This window comes from Aspergillus fumigatus, chromosome 5 (assembly GCF_000002655.1).
Source record: "Aspergillus fumigatus Af293 chromosome 5, whole genome shotgun sequence".
NCBI lineage: Eukaryota > Fungi > Ascomycota > Eurotiomycetes > Eurotiales > Aspergillaceae > Aspergillus > Aspergillus fumigatus.
This window is the reverse complement of record NC_007198.1, coordinates 3,686,036-3,705,719: the sequence shown is the minus strand read 5'-3', so window position 1 is coordinate 3,705,719 and position 19,684 is coordinate 3,686,036. Positions and strand designations below refer to the sequence as shown.

General features: G+C 50.6%; 11 protein-coding genes and 1 non-coding gene across 12 annotated transcripts; 5 read left to right on the top strand and 7 right to left on the bottom strand.

The window, feature by feature from the left end:
- Window positions 1-31: 31 nt before the first annotated feature.
- On the bottom strand, window positions 32-2,134 carry AFUA_5G14200 (uncharacterized protein). Its single transcript, XM_748144.2, has 2 exons — window positions 743-2,134; window positions 32-683 (listed from the first exon to the last, which is right to left on the bottom strand). Exons 1-2 carry the CDS (start codon window positions 1,410-1,412, stop codon window positions 310-312), a joined length of 1,044 nt encoding a protein of 347 aa, XP_753237.1. The 5' UTR covers window positions 1,413-2,134; the 3' UTR covers window positions 32-309.
- Window positions 1,993-2,088, bottom strand: tC(GCA)3. The gene is made up of 2 exons: window positions 2,053-2,088; window positions 1,993-2,028 (listed from the first exon to the last, which is right to left on the bottom strand). It is a non-coding gene (tRNA).
- Window positions 2,135-2,410: 276 nt separating the features above from the next.
- AFUA_5G14190 (uncharacterized protein) lies at window positions 2,411-4,311 on the bottom strand (the record flags this gene model as incomplete). The annotated part of the gene is made up of 9 exons (XM_077804898.1): window positions 3,979-4,311; window positions 3,843-3,931; window positions 3,442-3,796; window positions 3,240-3,394; window positions 3,086-3,195; window positions 2,954-3,041; window positions 2,789-2,903; window positions 2,716-2,745; window positions 2,411-2,667 (listed from the first exon to the last, which is right to left on the bottom strand). The coding sequence occupies exons 1-9, from the start codon at window positions 4,235-4,237 to the stop codon at window positions 2,411-2,413; spliced, it is 1,458 nt and encodes a 485-aa protein (XP_077661034.1). The 5' UTR covers window positions 4,238-4,311.
- A 223-nt stretch (window positions 4,312-4,534) lies between these two features.
- On the bottom strand, window positions 4,535-5,742 carry AFUA_5G14180 (uncharacterized protein). Its single transcript, XM_748146.2, has one exon. It carries the CDS (start codon window positions 5,456-5,458, stop codon window positions 4,664-4,666), a length of 795 nt encoding a protein of 264 aa, XP_753239.1. The 5' UTR covers window positions 5,459-5,742; the 3' UTR covers window positions 4,535-4,663.
- A 352-nt stretch (window positions 5,743-6,094) lies between these two features.
- On the top strand, window positions 6,095-6,653 carry AFUA_5G14170 (uncharacterized protein; the record flags this gene model as incomplete). The annotated part of the gene is made up of 2 exons (XM_748147.1): window positions 6,095-6,289; window positions 6,459-6,653. 2 exons carry the CDS (start codon window positions 6,095-6,097, stop codon window positions 6,651-6,653), a joined length of 390 nt encoding a protein of 129 aa, XP_753240.1.
- Window positions 6,654-7,585: 932 nt separating this feature from the next.
- On the top strand, window positions 7,586-8,190 carry AFUA_5G14160 (uncharacterized protein; the record flags this gene model as incomplete). Its single annotated transcript, XM_748148.1, has 2 exons — window positions 7,586-7,730; window positions 7,997-8,190. The coding sequence occupies 2 exons, from the start codon at window positions 7,586-7,588 to the stop codon at window positions 8,188-8,190; spliced, it is 339 nt and encodes a 112-aa protein (XP_753241.1).
- Window positions 8,191-9,620: 1,430 nt separating this feature from the next.
- AFUA_5G14150 (putative lipase) lies at window positions 9,621-11,226 on the bottom strand (the record flags this gene model as incomplete). Its single annotated transcript, XM_748149.2, has 1 exon — window positions 9,621-11,226. One exon carries the CDS (start codon window positions 11,224-11,226, stop codon window positions 9,814-9,816), a length of 1,413 nt encoding a protein of 470 aa, XP_753242.1. The 3' UTR covers window positions 9,621-9,813.
- Window positions 11,227-12,351: 1,125 nt separating this feature from the next.
- AFUA_5G14140 (transcription factor domain-containing protein) lies at window positions 12,352-14,722 on the bottom strand. The gene is made up of 5 exons (XM_077804897.1): window positions 14,536-14,722; window positions 14,374-14,468; window positions 13,654-14,290; window positions 12,834-13,591; window positions 12,352-12,765 (listed from the first exon to the last, which is right to left on the bottom strand). The coding sequence occupies exons 1-5, from the start codon at window positions 14,632-14,634 to the stop codon at window positions 12,504-12,506; spliced, it is 1,851 nt and encodes a 616-aa protein (XP_077661033.1). The 5' UTR covers window positions 14,635-14,722; the 3' UTR covers window positions 12,352-12,503.
- Window positions 14,723-15,138: 416 nt separating this feature from the next.
- Window positions 15,139-16,222, bottom strand: AFUA_5G14130 (NmrA/HSCARG family protein; the record flags this gene model as incomplete). Its single annotated transcript, XM_748151.2, has 4 exons — window positions 15,139-15,323; window positions 15,373-15,562; window positions 15,636-16,121; window positions 16,178-16,222. The coding sequence occupies 4 exons, from the start codon at window positions 16,220-16,222 to the stop codon at window positions 15,139-15,141; spliced, it is 906 nt and encodes a 301-aa protein (XP_753244.2).
- A 673-nt stretch (window positions 16,223-16,895) lies between these two features.
- Window positions 16,896-17,807, top strand: AFUA_5G14120 (SDR family oxidoreductase; the record flags this gene model as incomplete). Its single annotated transcript, XM_748152.2, has 4 exons — window positions 16,896-16,932; window positions 16,988-17,522; window positions 17,581-17,680; window positions 17,736-17,807. 4 exons carry the CDS (start codon window positions 16,896-16,898, stop codon window positions 17,805-17,807), a joined length of 744 nt encoding a protein of 247 aa, XP_753245.2.
- A 256-nt stretch (window positions 17,808-18,063) lies between these two features.
- On the top strand, window positions 18,064-18,432 carry AFUA_5G14110 (uncharacterized protein; the record flags this gene model as incomplete). Its single annotated transcript, XM_748153.1, has 1 exon — window positions 18,064-18,432. One exon carries the CDS (start codon window positions 18,064-18,066, stop codon window positions 18,430-18,432), a length of 369 nt encoding a protein of 122 aa, XP_753246.1.
- Window positions 18,433-18,569: 137 nt separating this feature from the next.
- AFUA_5G14100 (uncharacterized protein) lies at window positions 18,570-19,513 on the top strand (the record flags this gene model as incomplete). The annotated part of the gene is made up of 2 exons (XM_748154.2): window positions 18,570-18,951; window positions 19,218-19,513. Exons 1-2 carry the CDS (start codon window positions 18,636-18,638, stop codon window positions 19,511-19,513), a joined length of 612 nt encoding a protein of 203 aa, XP_753247.2. The 5' UTR covers window positions 18,570-18,635.
- Window positions 19,514-19,684: the final 171 nt, after the last annotated feature.

The following is a 19,684-nucleotide window of genomic DNA, read 5'->3' as shown; positions in this document are numbered from 1 at the left end:
GTTACCAACAAGAACGAATCTTAGTCAATACACAAGAACAGTTATTATACCTGTGTAGCATCATCGTAGGTACGTACCTTAGCATACCGCACGCGGTAGGCAATCGTAACATCATAGCAACAGAAAGAAATGCACCATGTACCAGTTACCCTACCTGGTCTCAATTAGTGCCATGCAATTCCTAGCCATGCAATCCCTAGCGACGGCAAGTCAAACAAATCAGCTTAATCAGCCTGACCAGCTGAATACTACCTCACAAATTCAAAGGATAGCCGTGTTCAAGTGCAGATTGACTGGCTGCGTGATTACTCAGTCCTTCCTCCTCAGCTCAGTCAACTCCTCCAGCTGCACAACCTTCACCACATCCCCCGAACATTTCAGCGATGAATTGAAATCCAGCGTCGCGAGACAGGAATGCTGCATCTCGCCGCCACGCTCATACCACCGCGGCAGCAGAACCCCCGGCGCCTCCTTCGCCAGCTGCTCGGCCGCAATCCCCTCAAACGGCGGCGCCGGCCTGTCGAGGATCCCCAGTCGATGCATGTGCCTCGTGAGAGCGGCCAGAAGCATACAGTCACACTCATACGAGCACTGCACCTTGTCCGAGAGCAACACCGCGCGCCGGCCATGCAGTCTATCAAGAATCCTGGTTATAGCATCCTCCCGCGCGCGATCGATCGCATCTAGCTCCATCAGCTACCTGCCCATGAACCCGCAGATAGAAAAAATTCGAAAACAATACCGCACACTCGCCTCGGAACGGGCAACTCGGAACAGAATCTGCCGGTCAATGTCCGCAGCAGATACCCGCCCGCCTGCGCAAACATCTGCTGGTGCTGAAACACCCAGGAGATAAACAGCCATTCCTCCGCCTGGGCAAGCGAGGTCAGACGCATCGCCGGAGAGGGCTTCTTCAGCGCCGTAATCCACATATCAGTGAAGACCTCGACCGCCTCGTAGCACTCGTAGTAATCGACCAGGATGGCGAAGTCCACGAGTTTGCTGAGACTTAGTCTCCTGGGAACGGGCCGTGTGCGCCCGTGGAGGATGAGCATTAGCACGAGAAAGGCAGCGGGATCCCAGTTGTCGATTTCAAGCGTCAGATGGCCTTTTTCATGGAGGGAGTGGGATTCCTGGAAGCCGCTGTGCAGGGTGCGGGTGAATTGGGGGCACGCAAGGCTGAGGTGCTTGGAGGAGGCGCGGATTTTAAGGACTGCTTGGGGTTGTTCGTTCTCAGTGGTTTGTTCTTCTTCTGCTGCTGCTGCTGCTGCAGGGGAGGTGATTACTGGTGTTGAACCGTCCAGCAGAAAGGGTTGCAGTTGGTCGAGAGTTTGCGGGAGGGAGTCTGGGACATCGTAGACGACAAAGGTGATGTCGCCTTGTCGGTCAAGTTCGTATATCCGCTCGCCCATTTTCGAAGCTGGCAACTGATGAAAATAATGGCGAGGATGATGGGGGGGCCTTATAGCAATTGCATGTATATGATTTTACAGATATGATATCATATTCATCATATTGTGTACTTCGTCATGCATGATCTGCGGGTCTGTTAGCGAGTGGTTAAACGCACAGTATATATAATATCGCATCTTGTTAATATATACAGACAGAGATCAGGCAGCCGTATTGATGCACGTTGTGCAAGCATGCAGATCAGTCCATACACCCTGCTGGCACCACGCTGTTGTCGCCAAGATTATGTTTCTAAGATAGGGTCTTTAATTTGGAGTGGAGCATACTACATGATCAACTCCTGTTCCTAAATACGCAGGGCGCATCATGCACTCTGTGTCTATGTTACAGCCCCTCCCAACGAGACAGAATGGGCCGGGGCACCCAAGTTGAATTGCCTCACTCGCAGGACAATAAAACATAATGAATACGGATGAGAAACACTCTGGATGAGAATTCGCAGCTAAAACAATCTTTATCACAGCCTAGTGGAGAAGCCGTCTTGGCAATAGTGACGGGCCAAGAATGAGACAAAAAATTAGGACTGACCGTGGATCGAACACGGGACCTCAAGATATTACAGTACATCTTGCGATGTTATTGCAATCTCACCCTCTACCACTGAGGTACCAGTCCTTTTGTTGATATTGCCACTGGAGTTAAGGTTTATATCCAGGCCTACTATCTGATGCTCCTACCGTAACCCGACGAAATACTGCTTTTAGCTTTATCGCTGGTTATAAAATGAGGATTAATGGGATGTTCATAATGAAATGAAATAGTTGAACTATATGCTGAAGGTATACTTCTAGCATGATAGCTCTTTCACAATGGGAAGAATAGGAAGGAGTTGTCCAGTATTTTCTTCGTGTAACTATATATATATCCTTTTCACCCTGTTGCTGGCCATTTTTTACTACACATGAATAATCTAATACTACATCTACTACTACCACTATCAAGGTTCAGGCGGATAAACCACAATCTTATCCAGGTCTGCCCCCTTGTAATCAAATCCATTGTACAATCCTCCGACGGTAATAGTGTTATGCGAGCCCTTCTCGAGGGTCAGCAGCAGCGGCGTGGAGAGAATGATGCTCTTGTGCGTATCCCTCTGATAAAGGGTCTCCACGTTCGAGGTATTCCCGTTGACCACGACGCTGCTGATGCGACGGAGCTGCCATGAGCCACCGATGCGATCGGGCGAGCCCCCCGCTGGTACTGTTAGCGTTGCTGCTGATTCTGGTCCATTGGGTAACTTACGTTGATCTCCGAACCCCATATCATCCGTGTCTATAACGTTAGTTTGGATTCTGATAAGGGGAAGAGGACGTACTCTGGTAGTAGAAAGACACCCATTGTGGTTTGCCAGTTCCTTCAATGCCTTCAAAGGTCACTGTACTGTCATTGCCGTAGATCCCGGTCAGAATGACCCCGTCGGTTGCAAAGTTCTACTCCATTAGCATTTCGACTGAGCTGTCACCGACGGTGGAGGACATACAGCTTCCTGTTTATACGCATCGCCGTTCGTCTTGGCCTTTTTGGCAGTGTATGTCTTGCCGCGGATGGCTTTCCACTCCCCGGTTTTGCTGGTCCCGTTAGTATTTCTTTATTCAATTGGTTGACTACATACACGTTGAGATCATAGACGTCGTTCCAGACAAGGTCGAGCGTCTTCTTGTTCTCATCAATATCCATAGGAAGCCAGATGTACCGGCTTTCCCAGAGGGAGTTGGAGTCCCACTGTACTCGTTACCCTTCATTCATCTTTCGAAGGATAGACTTACCTGATCGCCAATGTACAGGTATGTCGTCTTCTTCGTCCCCTTGATCCGGAGAGAAAAGCCAGACTGCGAGTTGAACGTGCGTGTGTTCAGAGGCGCAACCATAAACGGCTGGGACCAGGGACCACTGAGTGAGTCGGCGCGGAACGCAACGACGTCTTCTCGGTCAGTCAGGGCAGTTACCGTCAAGGCTCCGCGCACTTACTGTTCGGCCGGTAGCCAGTTTTGTGGCTCATTAACGCCCAGTAACTCTTCTCCGTCTGGATAATGGTCGGCGCCTCCAGGTCAAACTTTGGGAATCGGTAGACGACCTCCTCCAGCGCGCTGACGTTCTTGTTGTACGCGGTAAGGTAGACGTCGCGTCCGTACTTGCTGTCGCCGTTCGAGTAGAGCGCATAGGAGCGGCCATCCTTGTAGTCGGTGAAGAGTCCAAAATCCTGCGACCAGTTGCCCAGCGGTGCCGTGGCATCAACAAAAGTATACGGCCCAGTGATGTTGTCGGAAGTTGCGAATCCTTGCAATAGCCAGCCGTAAGTGGAATTATCTGCATGCCACCACATCTGGTGTCCGTTAGCAGACGCATATAGTAGGAGAGGATGATCATACAAGATATTTATTCGACTCCTCACTGTAGACCACCTTCGGACGCTGGATGATGTGCTCAGGGGAGATGTACGGATGTCCCTCAATCGGTTCTGCAGACGATTAGCCAGACACTACCAAAGGTGACTGAAGATCATACTCAAAGCCAACCCATGAGGCTCCCACGTCGCCAAATCCTCCGAACTATACACCGAGACCCCGCCACCCTCCGTCTGGCCTTCAGTCTTGTACTCGCCAAACCACCAGAATTTGCCCGACTTGTCGTCATAGAGAAGACCTCCAGCATGAGCATTGACCAGGTCCCCGTTGGTATCTCGCCATCGGCCTCCGGGCACAATATATCTGGCCTGCGCCGCAGCAGCAAGGAAGACAGCACAAAACGAGGTGATTCCCCGCATATTGAGAGCAATTGATAGTTTGAACTTGCACTGACTCCGGATCCCTCATTCTGGAGCTTTATACCCCAGACTTTGTGTAGCCAAGACGGTATCGGTTGTTACTACCCCGAGAGTTGCGGGGGCACAATTAAACCGTAATTTAGCCGTTCTTGGCTGCAATGGCCCTTATTCCTGGAAATTCTTGACCTGAATGGAGTGTTGTGATGAAGGAGTACGTCAATGCGAGATTTTTGGAACAGGAATCATCTTCACTTGCTATAGGAGGTACAATTCCCTTACGGGTATTTGAGAACATTTGATTCAGCATTGGCATTTACCACTCAGATAATGAGTATCTAGTACAGAACATAGTGTAAGTACCAATCCCGCAGACCTTCTTGGTATCGTTACTCACTAACAACTACATTAGAATACACGTGAACCCGACTAAGTGGTATCAATCTTCCTCTTCTTCGACGGCGAATCCGCACTCCCCGCCTTGGTAAACATGCTATCCAACCTCTGCTGCCCCTTCTCATGCTTCTCCACTCTAACCTTCTCCGTCGTCAACACCGGCGGCAGTCCTTGAACCCTCTGCTTCGCATCCTCAAGCAGCTCCACTTCCCTCTCGCGCTGCTTCTTCACCGTCGGAATCGACCACGAATTCGACGACGCAGATTTGTACGCCAGCTTGTACTTGGACCCCGTCAGATGCGTCTCGTACGTGTTCGCATCCACCTTCTTCACATGCTGATGCGCCACAATCAGCCAGTGGTACTCCGTCCCGACGGGGGCGCCGCTCCCCTCCGGCGCCTTGCGGGCTCGCCGCTTGTTGGTCCTGTAGTCGATCCGCCACAGATCCGGCTCTTCTTTGGTTTCTTTCCAGGTCCCTGCGTCGTAGGTCCAGGTGTGGGATCCCCCCACCGCCATACCCGAGTACACCTGTCCCTTGAATGACTTGAGGGCGTTGTATCCGCCTGCGTAGCTGGGTTTGTTCTGTCTGTCTGTTTCTTCTATAATGGTGTGTTCTGTTTCCTCGGGCATCTCTTCGTCGGGGTCGAAGGGGACGCTGTCAGTTATCTCCTCGCTTTGTTGGGAGCTGGGTGGATTGGCATGGTCAGTAGACTCGAGCTCGCGCTTAGGGTCAGGTTCGTGGGTTGTCGTGGCATTCTTCTCAGACAGCGGGGGAGATGGAGGGTTTTTGGCTGTCGAGGTAGCTTTTTTCGTGCGCTTCGGAGGCATTCTTGCGATTGATGGTTTGTATAAACCGAACGACGTCTAGAGCGATACTCGAGTGGTGATGGTTGATGTGTCGCGGGATACCGTGACGTCACTGATAACGCATCATCTAGACAACATCAACAAACACTACCCCTGGGTAAATGATGCGGATTGATCGTGGATTTCTCTATGATGCTACATATGGGAGCATTCTCTGAGTAAGTTGCGACTGTAATGGCCAGAATAGATATGAGCTGATCCAGATCCACCTCGAACTGCTCTAGTCTGGTGGCCGATAGACTGCTGGTCGCCTGAGGCTTGACATACAGGCGGCAGACATGAGAGTAGATGGGCTCGTCAAGGTATATCCAAAAGGACCAAAGAAATAGCTATATCAGAATCTCATTATTTAAGTCATATTCTCACTGTGCACCCGCCGCTCTCTCCGTCAGTTTCAACCATAAGCTTATCTGTCCTCTAAGCGTTCAATAGTTCCAGTATTCTTCAGCGTAGAGGGGAGGTAGACTCGGAGAACCACAGCCACAAGCGCAAGACGCGTCGGGATGCAAATGCACTCTATCTAACAGCTCAGCCCTATCCAGGAATCTTTCCAAGCCCCGAATGTAAGGAGACCGCGAGGCCTGACCCACCCTGTTGATGAAGGGAGGCGTGGTCACATCGCTACCCTGCTCCGCAAAGAGGCAAGGTGGTGACTGCGCAACTCGCAAGAGAAGTCCAATCGTCTTCGTTCTTGGCAACATCGACAGCTACGAGCGCCGATTACCCAGAAATGGAAGCAAGACGGCTCGCCGATACAGCAACAGCGACATCAACATCAGCCATCCCATCTGCGTAAGGCTTCTCTGCAGGGGCACGCGCTCAGACTGTTGAGATCAACCCTGAGGCTGTTTCTGGGGATCCGCTCATGCTTCCTCTTGAGGAACTAGGAACAGCTTCGGGACTGCATGCGCTGGGGATGGCAATTCATGAATTGTGGCATTGCTGAGCTATTGCTGACTAGTGTACCTATGTTTATCTCAAATACCATGGGGGCGGTTTCAGTAACAGTCTCCCCATGGCGATTGTATTCCGGTTCCTGGCTGGCTCTTCCATCCCCTCCATTTTCCTGAACCCGGCCATCGCGTTTGATGTGTTCATCGTCATCATCATACATGGAGGAAGGTACATGTTCGGCGCCAAGGCACCCCGGGGCTGAGCACACGCCCATGACGTCACAGGCGTTGGCATGCATTTCAAGATAATATTACCTTTGAAGAAGAGGGAGACGAGATACTGGGTAATTTGATCGTGTCATTCAAGCGTATATTTGCTCTAGTTTCGTAAGTCTAAATATAGTTCGCTTGTACGTCCGGATCAACGGCATGCCTGACCAACACGGACGATCAGGATCGACATAAACCCTTGCACTCCACCGAGTACGCAATGTGTCCCATTCTATCCGTCACTCTATCTATCCACAGGTATGTCAATGCACGTGGGAATGATTTGCAATCATGCTGTACAGGCCACGCCAGCAGTGGCGACATTGGATGTCTGTCTGAAGTTGGTTGGATGCAGTGGCGCAGGATGATCCAAGAAGACAAATGTAGTAGTACATGATGGAGAAGGATTGCGTGTCTTAGCCCAGCTGACGCCTATGAAGAGGGAGGAAGAAGAGTGCAAAGCATAATGCACGGGGTATTGGAGGACTCATTTTCGTAACGTCATTATCGCAACAGGGGATTTCCAAAAGCCCCAACCAACAAGAAGAGCCCTTGTGTTGAGCCAGTCAACTATTCTGTGGTAATCCAAAATAACGTATCGTCGTGTGTATTAGATATCCGTGTCTAAGGTGGTAGTCTCTTGTATCCGTCTAATCGTCGCAAGATAACGGAATTATCCCAGAACTCGGTTCTGGGGCCGTAGTATAGCGATCACGATGTGGAAGGTCGTCGCGGGGTGATTAAGATCGTGCTCAGTCTCTTCCAACGCTGCGCCGGCGAGGAGGAGTTATCCCGATCTGATCGGTCACTGATCTTCGTGGCGGACCGAGGTCGAGTGACGATGGCCTCGTGATCGGCGAGGACATCTTCCAGGCGCACATCCGAGTCGGAGAAGCGCAGGTTATCTGAGGGATCGAGGATTTCAATGAACTTGGATGGCATGTCTCGCATTTTCGAGGGTCGGTGTAGCTGCTTGGAATGGATTGCTTCTGTGGTGCCCAGTGCAGCGCCGAGTCAACAGAAGCGGACGGACAGTAACGGAAGTGTGTTCGGAGATGCTGTCAGACGAGGTAAAGGCATTTGTTCGCTGAACATAAGTGATGATGACAGACGATCGCTTTAGGATACGGAGTACTATTTCCGCAAAAGCAAAGAAAGATCAGAAGGGCACGGAGGGCATTTCCAGGATTATAAAGACTCGCGTGAGGAATAAACATTTTCATAAGAATGACCGCCACCAGCTCCCGTGACTGAAGCGGATGAACCGATAGTCCCAAATCTGCGGGGTTTAGATTTTTTTTTTCTTCTGTTGCGGATGACCTTATTCCACACACAGAGCTCCCATCCCACCAAGGGCCCGGGATACTATTGCTCAACGGCATCACCAGCCGTGCGTATGATGGTCTCCGACAATGCACAGGTGGGGTCTGTGTCTCGTACTGGCAACGATCGCCCAGCGAGTTTACATTGTGGCTGACCGGAGCAGAATCCTCAGTGGGCGCTTGCGGAGGAAAATGGCGCACACGCTGATGGCGCTGCACTCGAACAAATAGGGATCGATGATCGTGCGAGAAGAGGGAGGATGAATCAGCCTGATGGTTCGTCTGTTTCAGAAAGGGTTGGACAGTATCAATCAATCAGACATTCGTCAGACACTCCCTCTGTAACTCTGTTAGAAGTAGATAATGTCTGTGTTCTCACTGCTGCCCCCACTCGCCCTTCGTAAAACTCCTCAACACGAACCACTCAAAGCCATGACGTCCTGTGGTTGATCAGCGGGTCTTTCCGAGCGGATGCGGATTGGCAATCTCCACCTGGACCGAATATGAGCAATCTACTTGCAATCTATCTTCCCAGAATGTGCAGGAGTAGCCTTACCGTCAGGCGACAACTTTCAAGACAGCTTTCAAAGTCGAAACATACATGTTTCATCCATGTATCAACCCGTCCATCACGGACCTGGGAGTCATTCCCGGTGCTAAGTGTTGAAAACGATAATGGTCGCATCAGAGACCTGAGAGAGTCTCGATGCATCTATTTTCTCCTGGCCGAGACATTGAGACTTCCTTCTTCTCCATATCTGAACTACAGTTGCATTCGATCCGAGTTCGGGCGGGTGCAGCCCAGTTGGAACCGAATCACTGCAATTTCGAGTCCGAATTTGCAATCAGAAGTCTAGGATCTATCAATTGTATCAGAACAGCTTCGAAGAGAAGTAATCTAGGACGAAGGTAGAAGCGCTAGAGGGGTGCTCTATCTAGGAAGGGCAGGAGTTTATTGAGTGCAGGAGTTAGGTTAATAGAGCTATCCCATATCCCTGGAGAGTAGTTTTAATACCCATAATAGGCCCCTCTGTGCTGTAGTAACTGCCATATTCTAGGCCAGGAGTACTTGCAATGTTCACAACGCAAGAGTAATCAGATTTAGTGATATAATCATGTTTTGGGACTGAAAACAGCTTCTATTCAGCTCTGGCCAATCTTAGCAGCTCAGTTGCAGTGGCGCTGTCGCAGCCCATTTACTAATCTTGTTAGTTATAGATGGCAGAAGCTCCATGGACACGCAGCAGGTAAAAAGCAATGACGCAGAGACCGCACTATAGCTAGTTTAAAAATATGATTTATGCCGACTCCAATGAAGAAGGTTCTAAGAATACACCAGGCCGTCCGACCCCTAGCGCAGTGATAATACAGATGCGCACAGGAAGATAGGCTTTGACATTGTCTCTACTAATGGGGAATATCAGATATCCAGAACGGAGACTGTTGCTGCAGATGGGCCACCAAGACCGTGTGGCGTGTCCTCTCGCCTGCCCACTCTTCACGAACCTCTGTCAACAGTATCTGGCGAAGTCGGGTGAGCAGCACAGGTATGGTTCGAGCTGCTTTTTCAATAAGCTGGCCGAGAGAGCTCTACGGTACAATGGATTCATTCAAGAAAGACTGAAGATATAGCCCCTCCTTTCAGATAAACATTGGTTAAAGTGAAATATAACCCTGGTCGACAGCAGCTGGAGCAAGCATCTGCCAGCTCACTTCACACTGAGAGATATCCAAACACATTCTCTGCCCTAACTCTCAACAAGACCTCATCAACAGACTATTCCATCGCTACACTCATGGCTAATCAGTCGGCATACTTTAGAGATGCATGTCACAGCTCTGGCCTCTGGAATACATCCACTGGCCGTGCTCCATCCTGGATAGAAAGCAGACCCTCGTCGTCCCCCCAATCAAGCCGTCTGCCAGTAGAAAGCTCGCCATCATCGTAAAGGTCTCCAAATAATCCAGCGAGATCTCTGGCACCGAAACCCACCTCGCGCTCTTCTTCGTAACAGCCGTTTTGAATTTCATCGCGATTGAAAACCTTCTTGATCCATTTCATGGCCCAGGTAGTACCAGCAAAAAGAGTACCACCGTGGCCCATCCCCGCCCACTTGACGAGGACGACAGGCGTTCCATGTTGGCAGAACTTTTCCTTCAGGTCTTCTGTATCTTTATACGGAGCTGTGATGAGGTCCAATGCGCCCTGATAGATATACAGAGGGAACTTGGGCGCTGTCTTTTCCGTGATACGGTTTCCCATGACGCCAATCTCTGTAAGATTCGACTCGAACCTGGTCAAGAATTCGTCCCCGTTTTCGAACCAGTCGTTGAGGTTGGCCCAGGTAGGGATCTTCGGGGGCTTGACTTCAGGCTCACTGCACCGCTGAAGGGCACCGAGGAACTGCTCTTGGTGTTCGTCCTTCAGATCCCCACGCATCCATTTGTCGATGTCGGGAATTGCATTCATCACACCGAGCATGGCCCAGACATTCAATGTCGAAAGCTTCCCGTTGACATGTTTGTACGTTTTCAGAATATTCGGGGGCGGCCCACCGATCGCAGCTCCGATGATATGCACGTCCGACGCGTAGTCATGATGGAACTCGACGGCCCATTCGGACGCGTAGCCGCCGCCAGAGTAGCCGAACAAGACGGTCTCCGCGTCTTGGTCGATCCCCGTAATCTCTCCGGACTGCGTCGCCGCGCGGATTGAATCCAGGGTCTGGTAGGCGCTCTGGGGCCCCACGGTGAATGCGGCGTTCGACCCTTCGTAGTCGGGGATATTCAGCACCGGCGATCCGGCGTCAGACAGAGCCTCGGCGACAAAGATCATTTGGTTCAGAGACCACCCAGCCGCCGCCTTATTAGCATCTTTCTGCAGCCCGTAGGAGGGCGAGCAATTGATGTCGGGCGCGTCGTAGGCAATCTGGAAGGACAGGATCCGGCTGGTGTTGGCTCCCTGCGGGACAATAATGGTCGTGACCGATGTGGCCTTGTCTTGGTGGAGATCCTGTGTTACGTAGAGCAGTTGGAAGGCCTCGAACTCGATCTCACCACCTGGTAAGATGGGCAGGTCGATGGTCACCCTGCGAGAATCGAGAATCGTGCCTACTTTCTCGTCGGTCCAGTTCGAGGCTTTTGGTGTATAGAATGGATCTCGCGATGGGAGTTCGGGAACATCTGAGGCATGTGCACGAGGCCCAAGCATCAGGATTGGAAAAAACGATGTCAATATCCTCATAGTGTCCAAGCTCAAACGTGATGAGGGTAGATTTTTCTTTCAAGGACAGGTATTGGGGACATAGCTCTATTTATTCAATGGAAGAGAGGAATGCTATATGCAATGCTCCCGTCGGGACTCTATCGCTGAAACTGTTGCGGGGGTTACATTCTCCAACACAGCACGTCTCCAGTCAAGCCCTCGTGCATAGTCAGCTCTCCCCCCGTACAGGATGCGCCTCCTCGTCATTGATAGTACATCCTCGAGAGTTTCGTCTCCGGCCGACGGGGAAGTAGGGTGCTTCCATATACATGGGAGGTGTGCAAAGAGCCAGATGTAGCAGCGTCGTGTCAGATATCCGTATGCCAGAACTTCAACTGGGTGGCAATCTCCTCCGTATAGGAGGGGAGTATCTATCTTGTCAGGCGTTCGACCAAGGGATGCAAGCATTCCAACCCCACACAAGGTGCCACATTCTATGAACATCGGACATCTTTCCGTGTGGTGACTTGATGTCTTCATACTTGGCTTCAAGGTTATCTCTGCATCCAGTTGGCTCTCTGTACATATCAGCAAGCAGATTGAATGGAAGAATCAACAAGCGACAGCTGATGGAGACTAGGAGGTTTCGCTGTAAGAAATCAGGCGCGGCGCGTAGAATCGGTCCAAGTGGTTATGCTTTATTAAAGTGCTAGTGCTCGTCTTATATCTGACATGACTCAAGATATCTCTCTGGACGACAGAAGAATTTGCGGCAGATGAATGGGTACACAAGTTGCTTGCTAGGAATGTTGGCCTACCATTGACACTCGTTGGGAAACCTGAGAATGGGTGGTGCGACCCCTTGGTATGTATCAGTCCTTCCAGGACTCTCAGATATTGAGACATGTCCAATGTCTTTGGCGTTAAACTTGGAGTAGAAGCTACTGTTCTTATGAGTTGTGTTCGGGCCGTTGCGTAGCACAGAAACATTCCTACACAATTAAGACGGAAAGAAGGTATTGAATAGCATATTCAGCAGGGTTAGGACACCAAACCTAGCTTGGGGTACCCGTGGGTGGGCCTAACAAGAACCCAACCTAACCCGGGGTTCGGCCAGTCGACTTGGGGCAGAAGACAGGTTAGTAAAAATAGAATGGGATGGGAGATTAAACCTTCGTCTTCAACTACAGAGCTATCGCCTATTTAACAGCAGCCGGACCAGTAGCCTAGCGTGGGTATTGCAAGGTAATGTTGTCGTTCATCACCACCCCCCAGCACCCTATAGAAGCAGGGTATTTTGGCCCTCCCGCGAAAGTCTACGGGCCCGCGTCGGTTGGACTCTGTTGTGACTTGGATACAGCACGCACACAAATGGCCGCAAGTTCGGCAGTAAAACCGTCGAGGTACTGGAGGTGGATGACTTCGCCGAGGGTTAACTTCCGGACAGGGATTCTGCGGATTAAGCCCGGAGTCATCTGCAACAAGTTCACATTATGACTGGCTTCGGCATCGCGGGGATTCGAGATGATATTGCAGAAGAGAGTCAACACCGCAGTTATGGCGTAAAAGAGAATGATCCTGATCCGGGAGGTGACCGTCAGCTATACTTTGAGCCTCAGCCTCAGATTTAACGTCAGCACCCATACCAAAAGCATTCCCCTTTGACCACAGGCAACACTCTATGAAGATAAGACAGTGTTGAACGGCTCGCGGCGATAGAGAGGCTTGCACTTGAACCGATCCCGTTGAGTCTCGGCCCTACAAGATCAGGTTGTGAAACGTGGCGTCTGCTGGTTGCTTGATGGACGGTGGTTATGCAATGATAGTATGCAAGCCGCAACATTACCGCCTGCGTATTCACGTTGGCGCTAACAGGCGTCTCTCCAGAAAAGTATAACGTCGGTCGAAACTCCCCGGGTAGCGACAGCCTCCATTGCTCTAATGCCTCGTCGAGGCCTCGAATTCTCGACAGCAACTCGGATACCGGCTGATGAAGGGAACTCGCGGAGTAGAGCTCATTGTATATCCTTGACTTGAGCATCGAGAGGCGCAGATCCCAAGGAAAAAGGGGAATAGTATGATTGTTGATCTGTGGAATGGTTTGCTGTAGATTGATATTCTGCAGCCATAAATAATCTGAAGGTAGAGTAAGGTCGCAATGTGCATCATTCATACACGGTGGTTGGCCCGTCCGTAGACATATATCTTTGTCGAATGAATAACATAGCCAGAAGAGATCGCGCAGATGGCATCCCAATTCACTTTTGTCGTATGCGCGTAGGGACGAATCGGAAGCCCTATTGGTAGGGAATACGTGAGCCCCCAGTGCATACAGAAGACGAGCGGCGATGGACAAAGTCACCGCTGCCGACTGGAGGTCGCCTAGAAAATAATGGAGTTGCACCTGGCGGGTTGATTAGACGCTAAAAAAGAAGAAGGCCATGGTAAGGCAGGACCTGTACATACTAGCATGATCAATGACTGGAGTCCATCGACTGTCATCTCCTCAACCACCGGTGCCAAAAGGCTCTGCGCCGCCGATGCATAGGATTGGCAATCCGTAGCGCCGTGTATGTTGTCATCAAAACCAAACAGGGATATGAGAGAGAGAAATGAATACACGCAGGATTTGGCGCTGGCTGAACCTGACGGCCGGGAGGGACTGTAAGCGAGGTCCAGCGTCTTCTCGAATAATGATCTGCTAATCACGGGGAAAACTAGACACTGAAAGGATGAGCTATAGACCAGAATGTATCTTTCAACTTCCGGCCTACTGGGGAGATTCGGACGCAGAGCAGGAGGTGCTGTGGTGTTCGCATGCAAACGAAGCGGTTTCAACCAGTGAAGCTCGAGAGAGAACAACTTGTCGAAGTCAATGGTTTCTCCGACCTGAGACTCAATCCATTTCCGGCCGTCATCAGAGAATACGTGGTGCCCTCCAAGACAGGTGACATTGTTCAGGAATGTGTTTCCTGGTCTCAAATGCCATGTCCGATCAGCCGCTTGGGGCGGACCTGGAAGCGCACCTCCGCCACCGGGGATAGATAATGGGTCTCCAAGGAGATATTGCGCACCCTCTTTAGGCGTTAGAGTCACCGGATTACTAACCAGATGGATTAGTTGAGAATTCGTGACGTTATGCATTACGGCCGGCGGCACTTGGAAGATATCGAGTCATAGCCATACCCCACGCCTTTGTGGCCCCAGATTCTATTATAGGTACAGGCGAGATTATGATGCTTGCACCAATTGCACTGGGGAAACTCTGCATCACATTGGATCTGTTGAGACCGGAGACGCACAGGTAAGACGAGATCCATGCTGAGTCGAGCAATGCGTTAGACACACCTTCTTCTTGTAACAGGAGTCGCATGCTCTCCGTCGCGGCGTCCGAGGGCCCTTCTGAGACAGCGGCGAACGCATACTTCGTGGGCGTTTCCCGGGCATTGCTCATGTAACAAAAGGAGACACTACTGGTTTCTGGAAAACCAAGTACTAGTAACGGACCTGAGTACATGCAAGGGTCATGCGACATTCACCATTGTTGAAAAGAATATTCTCTGAAGGCATCGTCAGCCACCCCAGAAAGCTGCCGGCTCCGCTGAGTAATCGGCAGCTATCAGGTTGGGTCCTTGACTCCATACATTATAATTATATACTTGGCAAAGCTCCACCAAAATTAATAGCCAAAATTCTAAGATGCACGGATGATGACCAGGCAGACGAGCCCTCGTTCCGTCCACGTGGGTCAGAATCTACGGAGACCCTGCTTCATCCTAGTGTCTATACACGGAAGGAGACTTGCGCGCCAGGATACTTTGCTTAATGCTCCTCCAGCAGTTTATGCTGTCGGATGAACTCCAACCAGGTCTGAAGTCGCAGCCCAGGGATCTAACATGGGTCAGCGCATGTGATGCCAGGTAAACAGTTGATGTTGAACGGAGAAGAGAATCATTGACCCACCTCGTTGGCTTGCACGAATTCATCTCGTGCATAAACATTCCCACACTTTTCAAAAATCATTAACTGCTCCGTGAAGTCCAACGCAATGTTCTCAGACATGCCGTCACGGAACATGAGGAGCTTCTGGAAGTCGCTGGCGCTGGACGGGTGGTAGCGAGTTGGGACATTGTGGTCTAACATCGAATTTAGAAATGTAGACAGTATGATTGGGAGTAACCATACAATTCCCCAGTTCAGCCAGCTTCTCCGCCTCCGACAGGGCTTGGGCCCAGAACGCAATAACCTTCGTGAAGTAGGCCGAACCGGCTTCGACGACCAGGTGGACGAGCTTGCCCGTATCAGCGATAGCAACGTTGGGCATCACCGTGTTCGGACTGTGAGGAAATTTGAGAGTATAGGTACCCGCTTCGTCCTGAGTCGAGATCTCCAACGTGAGTACTCCGCCATTCCATCTCCGTTTATGCCAGGCTGGAAGGCTGTCTTACTTTGACGGGCAGATACCGGCCGGGGCTGGTCAGACAGTTTTCAAAGTAATTGGGGAAAAGGATGGTGGTGGTCTTCGCCCACAGTTCGGGTTTCTCTTTCTGGATGTACTCGGTGACCAAGCTCTTGCCCTTCCAGTGATGTACATTGAGAAACTGGCCGCCCGACAGGGCGACTGGGTCAGGCAGAGCGCTCCAGACAAAGTGTTGGAGGGTTGTTGTCGCGGCGGCAGCATCGGCGATAGCTTTTCCCTGCTCGACCTCCGCCGTGGCAGACTGCTTCTGCCAAAAATCTGTCAGTGCATAGATAATGTGTGCGCCATCGAAGGCAACAGTAAGAACTTCTCTGCCCTCGTCCACGTCTGCACGCTGGATTTCAACGCCGCGGGCAGCGAGTTCTTGTGCAGCGGGTTTGGCAGGGTCACGGGTGATTGCCCGAATATGATAGAGATCGGGGTGCTTCAGAAATGCTGCAACCACGGATCCACCCTATAGGCACCAAGGTTAGCCGTCTTCATAGCTCGATTCACTGTGGGAAGACGTGCCTGTGAGCCAGTAGAACCGATCACTACGACAGTTCGCTTGGCCATTGTGACTGTTTTTTGCAGCCGAAGGTAAAGTCGCCGGGTACCTCAATTGATTTGAGAGTGTTTGGCAATAACAACACTGGACGATCTGTATATGTGTTTATATATACATGGCATGCAAAACTACAATATCACGCTGCCACCGCTGACTCAGCGGTAGGCATGCAAGTGATCGGCAATGCCTCGAAAAGGAGTTGGGGATGTTCTCTGTGACTCGTCCTCCGTTACTCTCCGGGTTCGCATACAGGATGACACGGAGCAACCAACGTTCTGGGTGTTCTGTCAACATGCAATGCACTCTGTAACTGTCTCTGTACGCTCGGCTCCGCTTAATCATCGGTGAAGAATGTAGGCAATTGGACCCAGAACAGAGGGAACCCACATAAAACACTATGAGAAACCCGATCATAGCCTATCCGGAGTCATATCATATTGCAAGGGGCCTAAATTATGGTGATTGTTCACTACTAAATGGTTATTCCAAGGGAAGTGCAAAGAGGTGGGCGACTTACCCTACCGCAAAGCCCGATGGATCAACACAGAGCCTCGAAGATAGTAACTATATCACTGCGCAGAGTTCGTCCGGGAAAAGGCACACCCTGGTGAGAAGCCAATGACCCGCCCATCTGATATTCCAACTTGCCGAACAACGCTATTAAGTGCAGCACATCCTAAGATGAACCGTGTTGTTCTTATCACTGGAGTCAATCGGGGTGAGCCAACAGCAACCTTTCAATCTATAAGTCTCGGGTTTAATTCGGTCTGTAGGCATTGGGAGAGGTCTTGCAGCACATTATCTCGCCCAACCGGGCACCACTGTCATTGGAACCGTTCGGGACAACTCGTCGGAGAAAGCGAAAGATCTCAGTAAGCTGCCAAAGGGTCGTGGCTGTGATCTGATTATCGTGCCGCTCAGTGTCGACAACCCATCAAGGGTTGCGGAGGCCGCGTCCGAAATCCAGACACGGCATCATATCGAGCACATCGATGTTGTCATTGCCAATGCAGGAATATGCAACCACTGGGGCCCGATTCAGGAAATGACTGACTTGGACGTGCTTTCTCACTTTGCAGTGAACACGCTGGGACCGCTTCGGCTGTTCACAGCCATGGCACCGTTGCTGCAGAGAGCCAGTACTCCCAAGTTCGTTTATATCTCTACGCTCCTGGCCAGCATTCATGCGATTGAACAAATGCCTTCATTAACTGCAGCTTATGGGATGTCGAAGGTGGCTGGGAATTATCTGGTTAAGAAGATTGATGCCGAGAATAAGCACTTGATAACTCTGTCGATTGATCCGGGGTAAGCTCAAATCCACAGCCTATTCTGTAAGGGATTTAGTCAGACTGATGCTGGTAAGACTTGTCCAAACCGATATGGGCAGCCGCGCTGCGCAGCTCAATGGGTTAGAGAAGGCTCCGGTGACTGTTGAGGATACTGTTCCGGGAATTACACGTCAGGTACGGAGAAATACTGATATTATGACTATCTGAGGATCTCTCACACCTTTTGCAGATTGAAGCAGCGAGCAAGTCAACGACATCTGGCCAATTCGTTAATTATAATGGGGACTGGGTGCCCTGGTAGCTGAGGCTCGAAAGTATCCAATAACTTCTCACTTGGTCTCGGTCTTATTAGTATGACTCTCTTTGCCACACAGCACATAGCATGATTCCCGTTCTTTGATGACCCTTGATCAGATCCCTGAGGTTTAAGATTACATGACTTTATTTTACAAGTCGGTGGAGAATCTAAAATAGTGACAGTAATGGCTGCTGGGTACATGTGAAAGGCTATGGAGAAATGATATCCAAATACACAGATATCCAAACATAAAAAATGTATGCCCTTTGAGAATGCGCCAGCCAATATCCGTGCAGTCGTGACCTCAGAGATCGACACAATCCCTCCTTTATCCAAATGTACGAGGGAGCATGCAGATATATTTGCCGGTGAGGGCACTGAAACAGCTGCCCCAGATGTGACATGTCCTCTGGGCTGGCTTGATCTTGACATCTCAAGGTTTGACTCTGTTAGCTGCATCCTACCCCGTTTGAGCAATCAGGCGCACTTTCTTCTCCTGGCCTTGACTAAGATCCGCCAGAATGTTGGTCTCCCGAAGCCTGCCCTCCCCAGAGTCCGCAACACGGTTATTGAATGGTTCGGTGGTTTCGGCCGTTCGGCGTCTTACGAAATCGAAATCACTGACTAGTTAGTTATACACTCGCCGCTGAGTAATCGGCCGGGGTTGTTTTGATGTTGGAATCTCGCAAGAGAGATATATAGAAATATTTGGCAGGATATCCTACTGGGTTGGAGGTACCGGAGGCGGTATATAGGCCTGGAATTCTTGATCACAATTCTCCTATAATGTCCGTTTCTGTAACCTGAACTTGGATACTTACTGACAGGACCATGTCATTTTTCCGGGTTACAAGATCAGGAGCAGCAACTTTCTGCAAGTTTCCAGTTGCAGCGTCTGTAGCCGGAGCCGGGGGCTGGCAGTTATGGACCATGCATTGCTATTTCGAGCCCTTTGGACCCGAAAATGACCCTTTGTTTCAGAGCAAATACTTCAAGCAGCACAACCCGAGAAATCATCCTTCTCTGAACGACTCATGCGTGCGAAAGGTACCGCTATCCCAGATCCCACCGGAATTGGTCAATGATGCTCTTAATGGGGGTTCGAACCTCCTTGAGAGGTTCTGCGCGGGTGTATGGGGTGGTTATGGTGAGTGCTCTCGAGCGTATGCTGGGAAGCCGACAGTAAACCTCACAAGCGTGTTACTGACCGACTGCTTCCTTTTTCTCTATGTACAGGATACGCCATCCAGCGCAACATATTGGCGCAACTGGGACGGAATGACTCTAACAAGGACTCGATCCTGTGGGATAGAAAGCAGCTACTGAACAGTACCTACGAAGAAGGTAGAACCCCGACCAAGGTTCTAGGTTCGATAGAGATTGTGGATGCGCATCGCTGATGTTCTGATCCAGGGACCAATGTGACGAATCACTTCGTCGTCGTTGGGAAGACTCCCAGATCCGTCGTTCTGTGGGGAGCCCATTCCCCGTCCGAAAATCCAGGAGTCCCTCGGGACATGGAGAACCTCGCTGAAATCACGACTGATATCGACATTGACGAGGGCATGGCCGAGTTCAGGCTGAAGAACATCTTCTACAACGGCAAAGAGCGGACCTCGAAAGACCTCTTCCCGCCACCGATCGTGTGGCTGCATTTCCAATACTGCAAATTATTGGTTGAGGCGGGAGTGAGCCACTGCAAGGCATAGCTAGCTGCTGTGTATAGGTGCTATGCTAAGCTGGCTTATGATCAAGCCGGCTAGGGCTTCTGCCCTTGATGATCTGTCTCGAAAATGTGTGGGACACCACTGTCAGCCTCTGTCAACCGTGTGTCACTAAATCACTGTCATTGTTATTATAATTGTGTTATATCTAGGGCC